Source organism: Lathamus discolor, chromosome Z, assembly GCF_037157495.1.
Source record: "Lathamus discolor isolate bLatDis1 chromosome Z, bLatDis1.hap1, whole genome shotgun sequence".
In the NCBI taxonomy this organism is placed as follows: Eukaryota; Metazoa; Chordata; class Aves; order Psittaciformes; family Psittacidae; genus Lathamus; species Lathamus discolor.
The window spans coordinates 98,880,115-98,896,365 of NC_088909.1; the positions used below are offsets into that span (position 1 = coordinate 98,880,115).

The 16,251-nt window shown below is 43.1% G+C and overlaps 2 protein-coding genes across 2 annotated transcripts; one reads left to right on the forward strand and one right to left on the reverse strand.

Moving 5' to 3' along the window:
- Positions 1–4,307: 4,307 nt before the first annotated feature.
- Positions 4,308–8,934, reverse strand: BRIX1 (biogenesis of ribosomes BRX1). The gene is made up of 10 exons (XM_065662245.1): positions 8,746–8,934; positions 7,853–7,964; positions 7,425–7,468; positions 6,781–6,851; positions 6,355–6,404; positions 6,185–6,258; positions 6,022–6,072; positions 5,622–5,723; positions 4,959–5,087; positions 4,308–4,678 (listed from the first exon to the last, which is right to left on the reverse strand). The coding sequence occupies exons 1-10, from the start codon at positions 8,878–8,880 to the stop codon at positions 4,409–4,411; spliced, it is 1,038 nt and encodes a 345-aa protein (XP_065518317.1). The 5' UTR covers positions 8,881–8,934; the 3' UTR covers positions 4,308–4,408.
- Positions 8,935–8,943: 9 nt separating this feature from the next.
- On the forward strand, positions 8,944–16,251 carry RAD1 (RAD1 checkpoint DNA exonuclease). The gene is made up of 5 exons (XM_065662246.1): positions 8,944–9,173; positions 11,453–11,561; positions 14,526–14,784; positions 15,128–15,226; positions 15,651–16,251. The coding sequence occupies exons 1-5, from the start codon at positions 8,979–8,981 to the stop codon at positions 15,829–15,831; spliced, it is 843 nt and encodes a 280-aa protein (XP_065518318.1). The 5' UTR covers positions 8,944–8,978; the 3' UTR covers positions 15,832–16,251.

Here is a 16,251-nt window from a genome sequence, read left to right on the forward strand (position 1 = left end):
TCCTGTCAGGCAGTTGTAGGGAGCCATAAGGTCCTCCCTGAGCCTTCTCTTCTCCAGACTAAACCTCCCAGTTCCCTCAGCCGTTCCCCATCACACTTGTGCTCCAGGCCCTGCACCAGCTCCGTTGCCCTCCTCTGGCCCCGCTCCAGCACCTCAATGTCTCTCTTGTAGTGAGGGGCCCAGAGCTGAACACAGGATTCAAGGCGCAGCCTCACCAGTGCCCAGTGCAGGGGGATGATCACTGCCCTGGCCCTGCTGCCACACCATTGCTGGTACAGGCCAGGGTGCCGGTGGCCCCCTGTGCACAAGCTGGCTCATGTTCAGTTCCATCAATCAATGCTCGGGAGTTTAGAGGTACAGCCAAGGCAGATCTGTGTTTTGGGTTGTCAGTGTTTGCTGGCGGCTTTTGACACCGGTGATCTTCAGAGTTTTCAGGTTTGGCCTAAGCCACGTTTCTTCCAGAGAAGGGCCACAAAGGTGAGCAAAGGACTGGGCAGCCTGTGGTGTAAGGAAAGGCTGAGAGAGCTGGGCTTGTTCAAGCGTTGGGAAAATAAGGCTGAGGGGAGTCCTTATGACCATGTTTCAGTATTTAAAAGGTGGCCTCAAAGAAGACAAAGGCTCTTCTTACAAGGAGTCATATGGAAAAGATAAGGGTAATGGCTACAAATTACTTCCAGGGAGATTCCAATTAGACACAAGAGGAAAATTTTTCACGATGAGAACAATCAGCCATTGGAATAATCTCCACAGAGAAGTAATGGACACTGAGAAAAGGGGGGGGCACAAAATCACAAAATGAAATATATAAATCTTCAGAATCAGTTTTAAGTAATATCAAGTTTGATGGCTTTGTAACAGTAGCAATGGAAAATTACCACAGTACATGATCCACAGAAAAACACACTACAGCTAGAGAATACACTTAGAATTCTTGTGTAAGATAAACCATTGTAGTTAACATAGTTTTAGGCCCTTATGACCTTAGTACAAAATGAGTGTAAGAAAAACAGGCTAGAAGAACAGGACACAGGGATAAGGAGTATCTGGGAAGGGCAGGTGTTCAGGATGGGCTGCAGTTAAACTAACTGATAAGTAGAAGGACAGGATGACTGTTATGCCTGTGGTGTTAATGAACCAATTAAGCTGGTATAAACATCCATTGCATGCTTCACAGGCTGCCAGAAGTGATGAAGATTGTTGGAGGAAGTAAACGACCCTCAGAGACCACCACCACATTTTTGTATGCATGTGGGAAACTTTCTGGAAAATGATGTAATCCACGTGTAGCCTCATGAATATGTATGTATGCTCAGTGGTTATATAAGGATGGCCTGTGTAGCGATACAGGGACACACATTAGGAGGAGCTATCCCCCGTGTTTCCCGGCACCGCAATAAAGAATACCTGCTTGTCAACTTAAACTTTGTTGGCAAGTTTGTTCCTGGAGTTTTCTCCAAATCAACACTAAGGTTCAGCTGGGCAGGGAACTGGGACATCTTGCCTAGGTCATGCTTGTCTAGAAAGGCTGGACCAGATGATCCTTAAGGTCCTTTCCAAGCTGGTGTTCTGTGATTCTCCAGATTACATGTGTGCCACTTGGCAGTGCATGAACTGAGTTTTGGATTAGACAATGAGATCTGAATGTTTGGATTGACAGCAAGTTGAATACGAGTCAGCAGTGTGTCCTGGCAGCCAAAAGGTTCAGCTGTGCCCTGAGGTTAATCGAGTCTAGCACAGCTAGCTGGTAAGGGAGGTAACTGTCCTGCTCCACACTGCACTGGTGCAGAGCCAATTCAAGTAGTGGGTGCAGCTTTGGGCTGCAATGACATCAAACCATTAGAGTATGCTCAGAAGAAAGTGACAAAGACAGTGAAAGGCCTCAAGGAGGCCTTGACAGGAGAAGTAGCTGAGGTCGTTTGACTTGTTCAGCTTAGAGAAGACTGTGGATGCTCTCCTCACAGCCTACACCTTCCTCATGGGGGGCAGCAGAGTGGGAGACTAATCTGTTCTCTCTTATGGCCTGTGCCACAACACAAGGAAATGGAATGAAGAAGCTACATGAGCTGGTTTTGGCTGGGGTAAGAGTTAATTTCTTCATAGTAGCTTGCATACGGCTATGTTTTGGATTTCTGTTGGAAATACAGAGGTGGCTCTATTATTGCTGAACAGCACATACACAGAGTCGAGGTCTTTTCTGCTCCTCATCCCAGCGAGGAGGCTGGGGGTGCAGAAGGAGCTGAGCCCAACTGACCCAAGGGATATTTCATACCATATGGTGTCATGCTCAGCATATAGAGCATATAGGGGAAAGAAGAAGGAAGTGGCCATGTTTAGATTTATGGTGTTTGCCTTCCCAAGTAATGGTTACACACAATGGAGCCCGACTGTCCTGGGGATGGCTGAACACCTGCCTGACTATGGGAAGTGGTGAATTAAGTCCTTGTTTTGCTTTGTTTCCATGTGCCCCTTTTGCTTTACCTACTAAACTGTCTTTATCCCAGCCAGGGGAGAGAGCAAGCAGCTGTGTGGTGCTTGGCTGCCATCTAGGCTAAAAACAAGGTAATGTCGGGGAAGTTCAGGTTGGACATTAGGAAAAGGTTCTTAGTTGAGAGGGAGATCAGTGCCTGAACAGGTTCCTCAGGTATATAGTCACAGCACCAAGCCTGTAGAGTTCAAGGAGAGTCTGGATGACAAACTTTGCATGTTGTTTAGTGTTAAGCAGTTCAGCAAGGACCAGGGAGTTGGACTTGATGATCCTCATGAGTTCCTTCCAGCTTGATACTCTGTGACTCTTGTATTAGACTATGTGAACTGAGCAGACACTTGTATTCACCATTCTTTCCCATCAGATGGCACACAGACCACCTTGTTACAGAGCTGACACTGAATTTTCCTTGTCCTGCCAGGTGGAATAACATTTAATTTAGCCCTTAACAGGTCAGCTTCCTCTTGTGCCAGTTGTGTCTGTTCAGCACCAAACCAGCAGAGGCTGAATCCAGCAGAGGAACCAAATAGAAACAGGGCACAAACAAGACTCTGGAACACTGGGAAGCTGGGGGATCGGACAGGGAGACAGCACCAGCCACTGGAAAAACCAGGACATGAGGTCTGAAACTGGAAAGCAGAATAAAGACAGGTAATGAAGAAATAGCCCCAGGAAATAGCAAAGTAACCTTTGCTAACATCAGACAAGTTTCTTGGAATCAGACATCTGAAGACCATTATAGAGAAATTCTCACCCAATTATGGTTTTGTCTGGTTGGAGGCCGATACCATTAGACTTTCTGCAAGAGTAGTTTTACACTCCTTTCCCCAGCTTAAGAGAATAATAGTAACTCATTTAACTGCATCTGGCAAAGGGGATGACTTCCAGACTGTAATTTCCTGAAAGATTTAAGGGAGTACAGCCCCAGATTAAAGCTGATTTCATGTTGCAGCTCTGAAGCAAGTAAACTGGCAGACAGCAGGCAAAGAACTACAGTGAACCAAACTCCGTATTTTCTGCTGCTCATGAGTGTGCTGCATTTAGAGTACAGACATTATCCACGAGAAAAATCAAAGCTTTTGGTTGTAATCAAACAATAGTGTAAGCTTACTTGCTGATTTTATACGGAAAAAATCTGTATGGACTCATACAACCTAAACAGCATACAACTGGAGCAAGAGGACACGATTTTTGTAAAAAAGTTTGTTGCACGTCTATAAGTATGGAATTCTGTGCTTTTAAAGCAATGTTGTCGTAACAGAATCATGGGCAATTCTGTTCTGAAGGTGTACTATTTTGATACCAAATCATGGGTAGCATGTACCTCTTGCAATGAATTTGGTATCAAGGGCTAGAATCCTGTTAGCCTGCTTCTCCCCTTTAGCTACATTTCAAGTCCTCAGAATCCAATTAGGTACAGGTGCTACCACAGGCAAAAGCAGCAGATTTTTTACTATGAATAAGTAATGGAAAGGTCACAAAACATCTGCACTCCCTAGGAATTACAGAGATTAAAGAATTAACACCACTCCCCAAGACAAAATTCCAAAAGTTCAAATTTCTAAGTTTTCTACTGCTGTCACACCAGGAAAGCTCGCTCTTGAATTCATTCATGATAAGCACCAGTGACTACCCAGTTTTTATTCTTTGTACATGTTGCAGTGAGCTGTTTCCCATAGGTCTTCAAGTATAAGAGGCCAATTCCCAAACACAGAAATATACGGGGTGTCTCATTCTCTTTCCTTGTTCCCTGGCTTGTTTTTCAAAACCCATAAACCCGTCAAAGAAATGAAGACAATAAATGAGTGCAAACTTATCCTAATAAAATGATACTCTGTTTACTTAAAACTGAAGCTGTTTTGCCTGTAAAAACAAGTGAACAAGTATTTACAATATTATAACTGGTTTCAACATTTGTAACATTTAAGCTGATGCCTCAGTTCTGAAAAGCTTTTTCTGCTTCTTCCTCTGAATTTTGCGTAGCTTCTTTTTATTTTTAACAATTGGCTTTGACTCTGGTTTCACAAGCTGTATTTCCACTGGCTTTTCTTTAGCTGGAGTTTCAAAGACCACTTCAGTGGGATCTTCTTTAATAAGCACCTTACTCTCTTGTTTCTTAATCTTTTGTACTTCCTTGACGTGCTGTTTCTCTCTAAACTTAGCTGCCACTGACAATCTTACCAGCCGTCGATGCTGTGAAAATAAAAATTTAAATTTCATCAGGTTTCAAATAAATAAAATGGGAGAAATCGGGTATTAAAGAAACAGGTGGTAATTTCTGTGCTTAACTGTCAAAATCCTCAATGTAAAGCCATCTTTTCATTGACTCTGTTCTCAAATTAGGATCAGTTAGGGCACTTTTGTTCTACAACAGATTCCAGGGAGAGGTATACATGATTCTCCTGCACAGACTACAGATTGGCTTTCAAGTTAATTTCTAAACGAAAGAGAAGACAAAAATAAGGCTCCTTACCATATTTGGGGACTGGTAATGGGGATTTTCATACAGAGTTGGTCCTCCAAAGCTACCTTGGAAGATTTTTATAAGATTCAGGACAAAACGAGGCCCAATTTCTACTAGAGATGCATCTTCTTCTATTATCTGCAATAAGAATACTTTCTTCATTTATAGATCTAATCAAAGTACATGACCCTGTGAGCACCTTGCATATGGTGATACACAACTGAATTTAAATCCAAGATACAATGCCACTGAAGCTGATACGACACAATTTTATACATAAAGCAGTTCTTCAGCTTCAAGCAAGCCTTTAGAGAGTAGCAGGTGTTTGTGAAGCCTCCCTTTAAAAACTAAGCTCCAGCACACTTTGGGTCACAGCAGCAAGTGACGTTAAAAGGCAACCAAAGCTTAGGCTTCAGCTAGTACTCGCCATGACTGAGAGAAGTATCACAGAATCACAGGTAACAGAAAGGAAGCTGAAGTACACAGAACTTATGCCAGTTCTCTCCAGAACTACAGAAGAAGTCATTTTAGGACACTAAGATTACCTGCTGCAAGCACTATTTGCTGGTGTAGCCTCACAATAAGGATACTTCTCATTTTACTGTAATTAGCAGATTTGATATGAAACTACTCTACTGAGCTCCTCTTGAGGAGCTAAAAGAGATGACTTACCTGGTAATTCCGAAACCAGATCCTCTCATCTGTGACAGTGAAGGTGAAAACATGATCTACAAAAGGCTGACTTTTTGGGTGATACTGCGGTGTACTAAATATCTGAAATGAAAGGCAGTATTTCTTATTATCTGTATTTAAAGACACCCAACATAAATGGATCATGTTTAATTAATTTTAGTTTTCCAAGATCCCAATCCCAGGTTACATTTCAAAACTCTAAACTCATGAAAAAGTGTCCCCATGATTTTAAGCACATGACCGTAACGCTTTGCAGATTTTCTGCACATTCATAAGTGTAAAACTACTACTTTAAAAAAACACTTGGTATTTTAAAATACTTTGCCAAAAAACATCTCCAATGAGGAAGGAACACTGGACAGTAGAACTACAGACTGACCTGAATAAACAATTCTTTTAGCAGGGCATAGTGTGGCTCTTTGTCAAATATCTGCAAAGAAAAAAAGTCATTTTACATACAAAGCTAAATGCAATAGCCATGCAAAAAAACCCCAAAATGAAACACTCATTGAAACACTGAATGAAATAAAACCCATACTTACTGGATCAAAAGACAAAAGGGGCCGTGAGCCCCTGAGGCAGTTTCCTGTCATCTTCAATTCAGCCAGAGTGTGAACTACAGCGATTTTTTTAAAAAAGATCATTTTAATACTTACATAAAACTGTACAAAAAGGAGTAAAAGTCCAAATGCAATAATGTCAGCCAACTTACCATTTTGGACTAAGAATTTAGCTGATGGTCCCTGTGGTGTATTTGAAAGCCTGCAGAGGGGCAGGTGGTGGGGAAGACAGAAAAGAAAAAAGTTAACAGCAGCCAGAAGGTACACTGGATTTCTGCAGTGCACTCCAACCAGTCACTGCTGTACTCAAGTAGTTTTGGTTGCTTTTGCAGCATTACTGAGTTCCGTTAACATACTTACAAATACCTGCTTTGTGAACATCTTTGTAAAGTGCTTCTACAAAGCCTACAAAAGCTGGTCATGCATTGTAAACCTGCACTACCCACGGAAGTGCAAGATTTGTACAGATTCAACTAACACTACTTCACACATCTTCACTATTACAGTAAAAAACTTCAAATACAAGGGAGCATCCCCAGCTATATATGGAAATGTAAGAAAACATAACATTTCCTTACCACATATAGAGATCCTGTTTCTTTTTGGCTTCAAAAAAGATGCATTTATTGCAGTTTTTCATTTCACACACCTATACGAGATATACCAAATTTGCTGTTTACAAATTTGTTAAGGCATTTTAAAAAACTTTCCACATTAATCTCTAATATCTTCCCCCCCTCCAAAATGTAAGTTTAAAGGCAAAGGTCTCATCTTAATACTGATCCCTATTTTTGAACTGAAGCACTTGTTGAAAAATCTCACATATTTATTACCAGGAGTAATAACTTCATTAAAGCTATGAGCAACCTGGTAAGATCTGCAGGATATACACATTAGAGCAGGAGCTGTAAAATTACGTTCTAGTTTCAGAACTATGGACATCCTACATTGTTTGGCCTGGCTGGATATTTGTTCCTGCTTTCCCAAAGTATAAACTGTAATATATCTTTCACGAATACTGAAAAGCACATTCTGCTTTACTTCTTCATGACAAATGTATATGTTCAATTGAGGTTTCATTAATCAAAAGTCACTTCCTGTTTTAGCATGAGCACTTTTTGAGTATCTGTAATTTTAATTTATGAAATTGGCTGCCCTTTTTTCTTGCACATTGGATTTACAGAGAAAATAAAAAAGAAGCATTGGTTAAATCCTGGATTACCTCGTTAATTACAAATAACTGGTCTTTACGGTCCATTTTAGTATCTGAAAGACAAGAACACCATTTAGAACGCAGGAAAAGCAATTTAACACAAGCAATTATTTCGGCAGTTCTTTCTTCCTTTTGCAAAAAAATTACTGCTATAAATGAAAGATTAACTATCAAGTTGTTTCAGACATGTTATATAACAAATAAACACCGCATCAAAAGTATTTGTGCACTTACAGGACTGAAGCCATAGAAGCCATTTCTCAGGAAATATTAAGATATAATGACAGCTGCTGTGTTTGTTGGCACAAAAGGGGTTTGTTGTTTCAAGTATAAGTTCATCAAACCAGTTATGTACCACAGTTTTAAAAAGAACAGGTTGTTAAAGAGTTCTTGGTTTAAAACTAATCTGAAAACGTAAGTTAGGAAGGATACTTCACCTGCTTTAGAATGAGGCATCAATGTCCTTAGGTCTTGCATTAGGTGCCTTGTTCTGAAATTAATGCCACGAGAAGAAAAAATAAGCACTCGTTCCTTGTTCTTCCATTTACCCTAGGAAAAAAAAAAAACAACAACCCACAAAAGTTAAGCAGGAAGTTTCCAGCCTTAAAACTACTACAACACAGCAACACTAAAGGTTTGAACTCTAATTACAGAAAAACACAGCAAGAACATTTCCTGTTAACATTATCTGCTCAATCCCGACAGAATGACTCTTGCAGCAGAACAGAACACAGAAGCCTACGTTTTTACATTAAGATCTGTCATCTATCCTGCTACAGTATGTTCGCATAGAAAACTCTGGATTCACACGAAACACGTAAGTACTCCACATGCACTGCTTATTCACAAAAGCCCCCCCCAACCCCCTTCCCTGCCACGGGAGCCGAGCTGCAGCCTCAGCGCACAATTCAGGCGTTCTACACTTGAGCATGCGATGAAATCTCACACTTCAGTGTGCTACTTTTTGGGTTTATTTTGAACAAACTGCAAAGAGATTACCAAGCCCCCCCCCCCCCCCCCTCCCCCAGGGCGGTTTCTCAATGAGAAAGGCAAAATTCCCATCTACTTTTTGGATATAACCGGACTATCCAAGTGTTTAAAATACCTCTGAGTATTTACAATTCACTTTTGAGTGAATCATAGCATCGCAGAATGGTTCGTGATGGAAGGGACCTTAAAGATCACCTAGTCCCAAGCCCCTGCCATGGGCAGGGACAAACCATCCCCCAGAACAACGCTCTTCTCGTCCTGCAGCACCACAAAGAAGCCATGCATCAGACCCTCCAACCCGGCCGAGCAGCGGGTCCCCGGCACCCCCCGCCGCGGGTACCTGTGACACCGGCGGCGGGATGCTGTACTCCTCCGGTGCCGCCAGGTCTCCCGGCTCGGCCGCGCTCGGCCCCGCCTTCGCCCGCTTCGCCGGCCGCTCCGCAGGGCCCGCACGCTTCCTCTTGCCCGCCGCCATTTCGGGCGCACCACGCAGTGCCGTGCTTCACTTCCGCCCGCGCTTAACTTCCGCCCGCGCCTCAGCAGCCTTTCCGCTTCCGAAGCGGGGGGGGCGGCATGCCGCTGACGGTGCAGCCCGCCGGCAGCGCGGAACCGTACGTGTTGTCCGCCAGCCTGGACAATGCCCGGCACCTCTCCAGCCTCCTCAGGGCCGTCAACTTCCAGGACCACGCCACCTGCTTCGCCACGGACAATGGTCTGCGGGTGACGGTGGAGGACGCTAAGTGCATCCAGGCCAACGCCTTCATCCAGGTGGGATGCTGCGGGCGTTGCGGGGCGGAGCGGAGCGGCTGCGAACGCCGCCGGAAACCGTAGGGAACTCATCCCTGTTTCTTAGCAGAGGAGGAGCGGGGGAGCCCCGCTGGCAGGGCGGCACGGCAGCGGGAGCCGTGAGGGAAGCGCTGTGGTCATTCCTGAGGGGTCCGGGCTGTGGAAGGGAAGTAAGTTCTGTCCACTTTGAAAGAGAGCGCACGTTCAGACACCCGTCTGCAGCACGTCGGCTGGGCTGAGCTGAGAGCTTCCAGCCGCAGGGCTCCATCACAGAGTCTGTTCCTTCCACTCTCTCGTTGTGCCTGTGCTGACTTAGTCCAGGAAAGCCGCTCGGGAGTTTACCATAGATGGGGGATCTCACCTATTCTTGTCCATACAGGCAACTTTAAATGGAAACCTAAGTGACTGAACTGGTATTTAATAGGGCGTCTAATATAAGATCAAAAGCAGCCTTGCTTGCTCTTCCGCTACCTCTTCCGTAGCCATGATTGCTGGCTTTACTTTTAATTTTCTTTTTTTATGGTGCACTTTTGTTATTCTAACAATGGTTTACTTTCCAAGTGATTGTATTTGCTTTTATTTAAGGCATATCTGACTTGTAAATGCTTCAAGAACAGGCATTGCACTGTGTCCTGTTTTTGAAAGCATGTGTGATACTGGGGATGTAAGTGGAAAGGATGAGGATTGTTTTGTCATAGTAACTCAAACCTAACTTTACCATTCTTCTGTCCTTCAGCGTAGGTGTCTTTGCTGTCTCTGAAACTGCAGTCTGAGCTGTGTGTGGAAAGGGAGAAGCCTGAGTCTCCCTGTTCCTGCATCTCCCCTTGTTTTCTCCTGCTCTTTGCTGTGCAGTCCTTCTTTACACTAGTGCTGTATTTGTTTGGTTAGCTTTCTGCTATTTGGGTGGCTCAAGCTGGTTCATGAACCGGCCAGCATGTGCTACCAAAAGCTAAGTAGTGGGCACATGTGGGTAGGAGCAGAGGAACAGTGACTGGAGGTTCCTTTGGGAGTGTTGAGGTGTTAAGTGTAGAATAGAATAGTTTCTGTTGAGAGGGACCTACAACAGTTATCTGACTGCTGATCACTTCTGGCCTGACCAAACTCTGGTTTGGTCACTAGCACTGATCATTTAAGGGCTGACCAAACATTAAAGCCTGTTTTTAAGGGCATTGTCCAAATGTCTCTTAAACACTGACAGGCTTGGGGCACCAACCACCTCTCCAGGAAACCTGTTCCAGTGTTTGACCACTCTCTTGGTAAAAAAAATGCTTCCTGATGTCCAGTCTGAACCTCTCCTGGTGCAGCTTTGAACCATTCCCATCTATCCTGTCACTGGGTACCAGAGAGCAGAGCTCAGCACCTGCTTCTTCCCCTCCTCAGGAAGCTGTAGGAGATCAAGGAGGTCACCCACCTGCCTCCTCTCCAAACTAGACAAGCCCAGAGCCCCCAACCACTCCTCATGGATCATTTTCTTCCAGCCCTGTCACCAGCTCTGTTGCCTTCTCTGGACACATTCAAGACCTTCACATCCTTCTTAGATGGTGGGTCCCAGCACTGCCCACAGTGCTCCAGGTGAGGCTGCACCAACTCTGAATACAGTGGGAGAATCACCCCTGCTGAGCGGCTGGTGATGCTGTGGCTGATGTACCCCAGGATGGGGTTTGCTCTCTTGGCTACCAGTAAAAACATGTAACAGTTTGTTCAAAAGTAGCTCACATCACCCTGCTTTGCTTCTGAGATAACTGTGTTCTTTCACTTACCACAAAGCAGCTAGTGACCAGTAGCAAATGAGGTAGCCTAGAGTAGTTTACCCCTATCAGGCTAGTCCAAGGCACATTCCAGCACACGTTTCAGTGTTGTGAACTCACTATTCTTTTCCGTTTTTGTTTGTATTATTTGAATGTTCATGCTCGGAGTGAAGAAAAGTCACACAAGTGTTATGTATGATATATTTGCCTGAATGTTTCAGCTCCAGAAGCAGGCAGCTTTAGGATTTAACATTTGTAGTTTGTTTTTAAACTGTGAAAGGGAAGTGTTTAGGTTTTCATGCTTATGCCAAGGTACTTTGTTTCAGCTGTGTCCTGATTTTATTTTACTAGTTTTGAGGTTGAAGACCTATTTTTCTTTAACTGATGGTTGTGTTACCTTGTAGGAATTGCTTCCTATTGCACTGATCTCTGAAAGTGAAAGCACTGAATTTAAGGAAATAAGTGCAAATGGTAAAATAATTGCAGAAACTTCCCTCTTTTCATCTCTTACAGGCAGAAATTTTTCAGGAGTTTGCTGTCCAGGAGCAAACAGTGACATTCCGGATCAATTTGTCTGTTCTTCTTGACTGCCTGACTATTTTTGATACCAGTTCTTTGCCAGGTATGGTGCATATTTACCTTGACAGTGTATGTGCATCACATGTGGTCATGTAGTGAAACCTGTACGCAGGCACAGAGAGACTTCCAGCCTTGGCAAAAAGGCTGACCTCAGCTCCAGTCCTTCTGAGTATGGCAGCTATTGCTGCTAAGCAGGATCCTTAAGTTAAAACAGGCGTGCACTGTGATATGTCTCTGTGATGCTGTTGGGGTAGCTGAGAAACAGGGGATTCTTCCTGTGAAGATAATGTTTCCTGGATCTGTGTAAGGCACAAAAGAACTGCTTGTTTTGGGAGAGAACCCTTTTTGTGGCATGACGTCCAGTGCACAGCCCCAGTTTGTATCCTAGCTCTGTTTGGGACTGAAGGTCCGAATAGTTTCTCTCGATAAGGAAACATGTCAAGTAATTTGTTCAGGCATCTCTGGCAAGTTGGGTGATGTTTAGGCTGGAGTTGTTACTCTGAGGCCAATACTGTGCCCTAGGACTGACCCATGCTGCAACTGCCTTTCCTGTTGATCTGTTTTCAGTCTGGGGCTGAGATCATCCACATAACATGAATGCTAATATGTGTCCATGTGCCCTTGATTTAAGGGAAAAATGTGGGCACAGCTGGCAGAACAGTTCCTCTGCAGCCCATCCAGGGTAGTTAGTATGGATGTAGAGAGCACCAGGTTTCCTTTAGTAAAGGACTGTGCTTCACACTGTCACATACTTTTAAGTGGCCAGCAGGGCAGGCTACATGTACCCTCAGCCTCAGGCTAAAACTACTGCTTGGGCAAGGGGTCAGCCTCTTACCAGAGCTGTCACTTTGAGATGAAAAAGCAGGAAAGCTGTCAGTACATCTTAAGCCCACAGGGGATCTGCATTAGCCTTACAGGGTATTCAGGCTGATTAAATGCTGTGAGCTGCAGCAGAAATCAGCATACTGGAAGACAGGATACGCATAGCTTAGAGTTTGTCTTGGTAACAAAAAAAATTGTATCGGCTTGATATTAAATGTGATCTCTTCTCCAGTATTTCTGTGGTTTGTTCTTCTCCAGTATTTCTGTGGTTTGTGCAACCCTGGAACATCCAGCTACCTCAGAAATACTAACAAGCATATTAACAAGGAATTAGGACGTGTTCTGGGCTTGAAGCCTGCACAGGCTCCAGGCAGCACTGTCGGTTCACTGTGCTATTGCTCCCAGTGGAATAGCTGTTATGTTGCACCTTCCATTCCTTCCCTTCTTCAGGCTGCACCTGCATCTATTTTGTGAATATTATCTCCAGCTTGCAGATAAGGTGCTGAGGAATTATACTTGCCTACAGTCTCACAAATCTGCAGCTGGATTGGGTAGCGCTTCAGGTGCTGTATACACATTTCAGATTTTCTTTATCAAGTGTGTGAATCACAAAAATCAGGAAGACTCCATTATTGATCCTGTTTGTAGGCTTTTCAGTGACAGAGGTGAATGGGAATCTGCCTTCACGATTATGTGTACAAATGTTGAATTACGTGAACTGATCTGTTTAAACAGAACAAAAAAAAAAAAAACAGATTTTTGTGAATTTTATTTCCTATAAATTACTTTTTTTTTTTCTTGGTGGTTATTCATAAATTATTTTCACAAACAAAATAACTACATATTAGCGTGACTGTAAGGAAGCACTGTGTACTCGTGTGTAGTAGAATGATACCATGACAGGTTTTTTGGGTAGTTCTAACATTGCAGCTGTGTGTTGAACTCCGCATTCCTCTGCTGTTTCTGTTGTGATTCTGACCTAAAGACCTAAGTCAACTATACTAAACAGCACCCTGATTTGGGGAAACCAAATGTTCAGATTATGATTACCCAGCAAAATGTAATGAAGGCTAAACTGTGTTAACTTCAGTTTGGGTTGCACAAGTAACAAGAGTAGTAAAGAAAGACTGGGCAAAGAAGAGATTCAGAGCGGCCCTGCAGAGAAGGACTTGGGGGTGCTGGTCGATGAGAAAATGAATATGAGCCGGCTTCAGTGTGTGCTCGCAGCCCAGAAAGCCAACCATATCCTGGGCTGCATCAAAAGGAGCGTGACCAACAGGTCGAAGGAGGTGATCCTGCCCCTCTACTCTGCTCTTGTGAGAGCTCACCTGGAGTATTCTGTGCAGTTCTGGTGTCCTCAACATAAAAAGGACATGGAACTGCTGGAACAAGTCCAGAGGAGGCCACGAGGATGATCAGGGGACTGGAGCACCTCCCGTATGAAGACAGGCTGAGGAAGTTGGGGCTGTCCAGCCTGGAGAAGAGAAGGCTGCGTGGAGACCTCATAGCAGCCTTCCAGTATCTGAAGGGGGCCTATAGGGATGCTGGGGAGGGTCTCTTCGTCAGCGACTGTAGTGACAGGACAAGGTGTAATGGGTTAAAACTTAAACAGGGGAAGTTTACATTGGATATAAGGAGGAAATTCTTTCCTGTTAGGGTGGTGAGGCACTGGAATGGGTTGCCCAGGGGGGTTGTGAGTGCTCCGTCCCTGGCAGTGTTCAAGGCCAGGTTGGATGAAGCCTTGTGTGGGATGGTTTAGTGTGAGGTGTCCCTGTCCATGGCAGGGGGGTTGGAACTAGATGATCTTGAGGTCCTTTCCAACCCTAACCATTCTATGATTCTATGATATGAGTCAGAGAAAGCCTCAGGGCCATGGAGGATTTTCCAGTGCCACTGATGTATTTGTAGCATATCCAGCTTCATTGTCACAGCTAGCGTGACCTGTTTGGCACATGGCACAAGTAGGATTTGAACCGGCATCTACAGACAGATAAATTCGTGTTGCAGTTAATGTGGTCCTTAGGAGGTTGCATTAAGCATGCTACATTGGTCTATTGAAAGCTGGACCAAACATGCTAAATCAAATTGATCTGTGCCCTGTATAGCAGTAAAATGTGAACTTTCTAAAGTGATCAGATGTGCTAGCTAGCTCTCTGAAGAATGTAAATTTCATTCTCTTTTTCAGGAACATCAACAGCCCTTAAGATGTGTTATCGTGGTTATGGTTATCCCTTGATGCTGTTCTTGGAAGAAGGAGGTGTAGTGACAGTGTGCAAAATAAACACTCAAGAACCTGAGGACTTGCTAGACTTCGATTTCTGCAGTACAAAAGTTGTTAATAAAATCATCCTGCAGTCAGAAGGGTTACGAAAAGCATTTGCTGAACTGGATATGACCAGTGAAGTTATGCAGATTACCATGTCTCCAGATAAACCCTACTTCAGGTACTGGAAACTGTGCTTTCAACTCACATGTTCATACTTGGCCTCTGTTGGTAAAGACTGGAAGTGTTCAGGGTGGAAAGGGAGGGAGCTGTTTTAGAATACTGCTTTATTTTAAGAAGAATTGTAAAGAGTAATATGTAATCAAAGTAACATAGTAAGGAACACATTGACAACCTGGTAAATGTGACACTGTTGCAGACAGTTTAGCGTTTTTAATTAAATAAACCGAAACAACCAGTAGTGTTCTGTGAAACAGCCATTGAGATATTCAAGAGGACTGATTCTGATGAGTTTGTAGAGAACTGAGGTCAGGTATTTTGAGATGGTGCCTTTTGTCTTCCAGGTTATCCACTTTTGGAAATGCTGGCAGTGCACATCTGGACTACTCTAAGGACTCTGATTTGATAGAAGCATTCCACTGTAACCAGACCCAGACAAACAGGTTAGAAAGTCTGTGATCAGTGCCCTCTGTGGAATATCATGTGTTCTAAACTTTTCTTGTTTCTTGGACTTTTCTAAATGCCCATGTCCCAGTTTTAAACTTTTCTTGCTGGAAAGTTTACAAAAACTTTTTTTTGTGTTACTGTATTTAATAATTCACTAGTACAGGAAAGGAAGGAAATACTTCCCATCTTGTAATCGGGAAAAGCCTGTGCTTGTGATCAAAAGGTAAGGAATAGCAGTGTCTTGTCTGATGTCATTACCAGAAAAAAGATCAAATTAGCATGTTGCTAATTGTTTTTTCTGTTATTCTGGTTAATTTCTATTGTTTTAGTTTTTCTATGGCTTTAACTGGGAGTAATGTTTCAGCTCCTTTCTGAATAGCTTATTTTCTTCATATGACTTGGTGTTTTTCTTTGCTGCAGGTACAAGATTTCTTTGCTTAAACCATCTACGAAGGCACTGGCTTTATCTTGTAAGGTGTCCATTAGAACAGATGCTCAAGGATTTCTTTCACTGCAGTATATGATTAGGAATGAAGATGGACAGATCTGTTTTGTAGAATACTATTGTTGCCCTGATGAGAATATTACCGAAGAGATGTAGGTGTGTGGTTTTGGTGTCTGTATTATATTTATGGATATATAAAATAGTATATTTTTCTATAAAACTGAGTGAAAGCTGTAAAGATTAATAGACTTGATATTGTACGTTTTTTAGCTCTTCTTTTTTATTACCTCACAAACATTTCTTAGCCTTGACTCAAAAAACTCAGTCCGAAAAAGCAAATAGGAGAGCTAGTTGTCTCTAGCCACTGATTTCAGCACAGATGTTGAAGTAGTGTTCATGTAATACATTGCTGCTTTTTACAGTGTTCTGCAATAATTTTTATTTGCATTTTGGTTTTTCTTTCTTGTCTTTGATTTGTTCTAAGTAATTACACGCGGGAAAATCTGAATACTTTCTGTATTTTAGCCAGTTAACTTTCAGTGACTTAAAAATAAAACCAAATCCATCTTGAAAGAA

Excerpts from the sequence above, each read along its gene's own strand:
- BRIX1 (XM_065662245.1), bottom strand. The coding sequence starts at position 8,880 with ATGGCGGCGGGCAAGAGGAAGCGTGCGGGCCCTGCGGAGCGGCCGGCG. Across the intron at positions 6,852-7,424 it reads AGTTATTTGTAATTAACGAG|GTGTGTGAAATGAAAAACTG; the intron begins GTAATCCAGGAT and ends TATCTCGTATAG. Across the intron at positions 4,679-4,958 it reads ATTACCAGTCCCCAAATATG|CATCGACGGCTGGTAAGATT; the intron begins GTAAGGAGCCTT and ends TTATTTTCACAG.
- RAD1 (XM_065662246.1), top strand. The coding sequence starts at position 8,979 with ATGCCGCTGACGGTGCAGCCCGCCGGCAGCGCGGAACCGTACGTGTTG. Across the intron at positions 9,174-11,452 it reads AGGCCAACGCCTTCATCCAG|GCAGAAATTTTTCAGGAGTT; the intron begins GTGGGATGCTGC and ends CATCTCTTACAG. Across the intron at positions 14,785-15,127 it reads CCAGATAAACCCTACTTCAG|GTTATCCACTTTTGGAAATG; the intron begins GTACTGGAAACT and ends TTTGTCTTCCAG.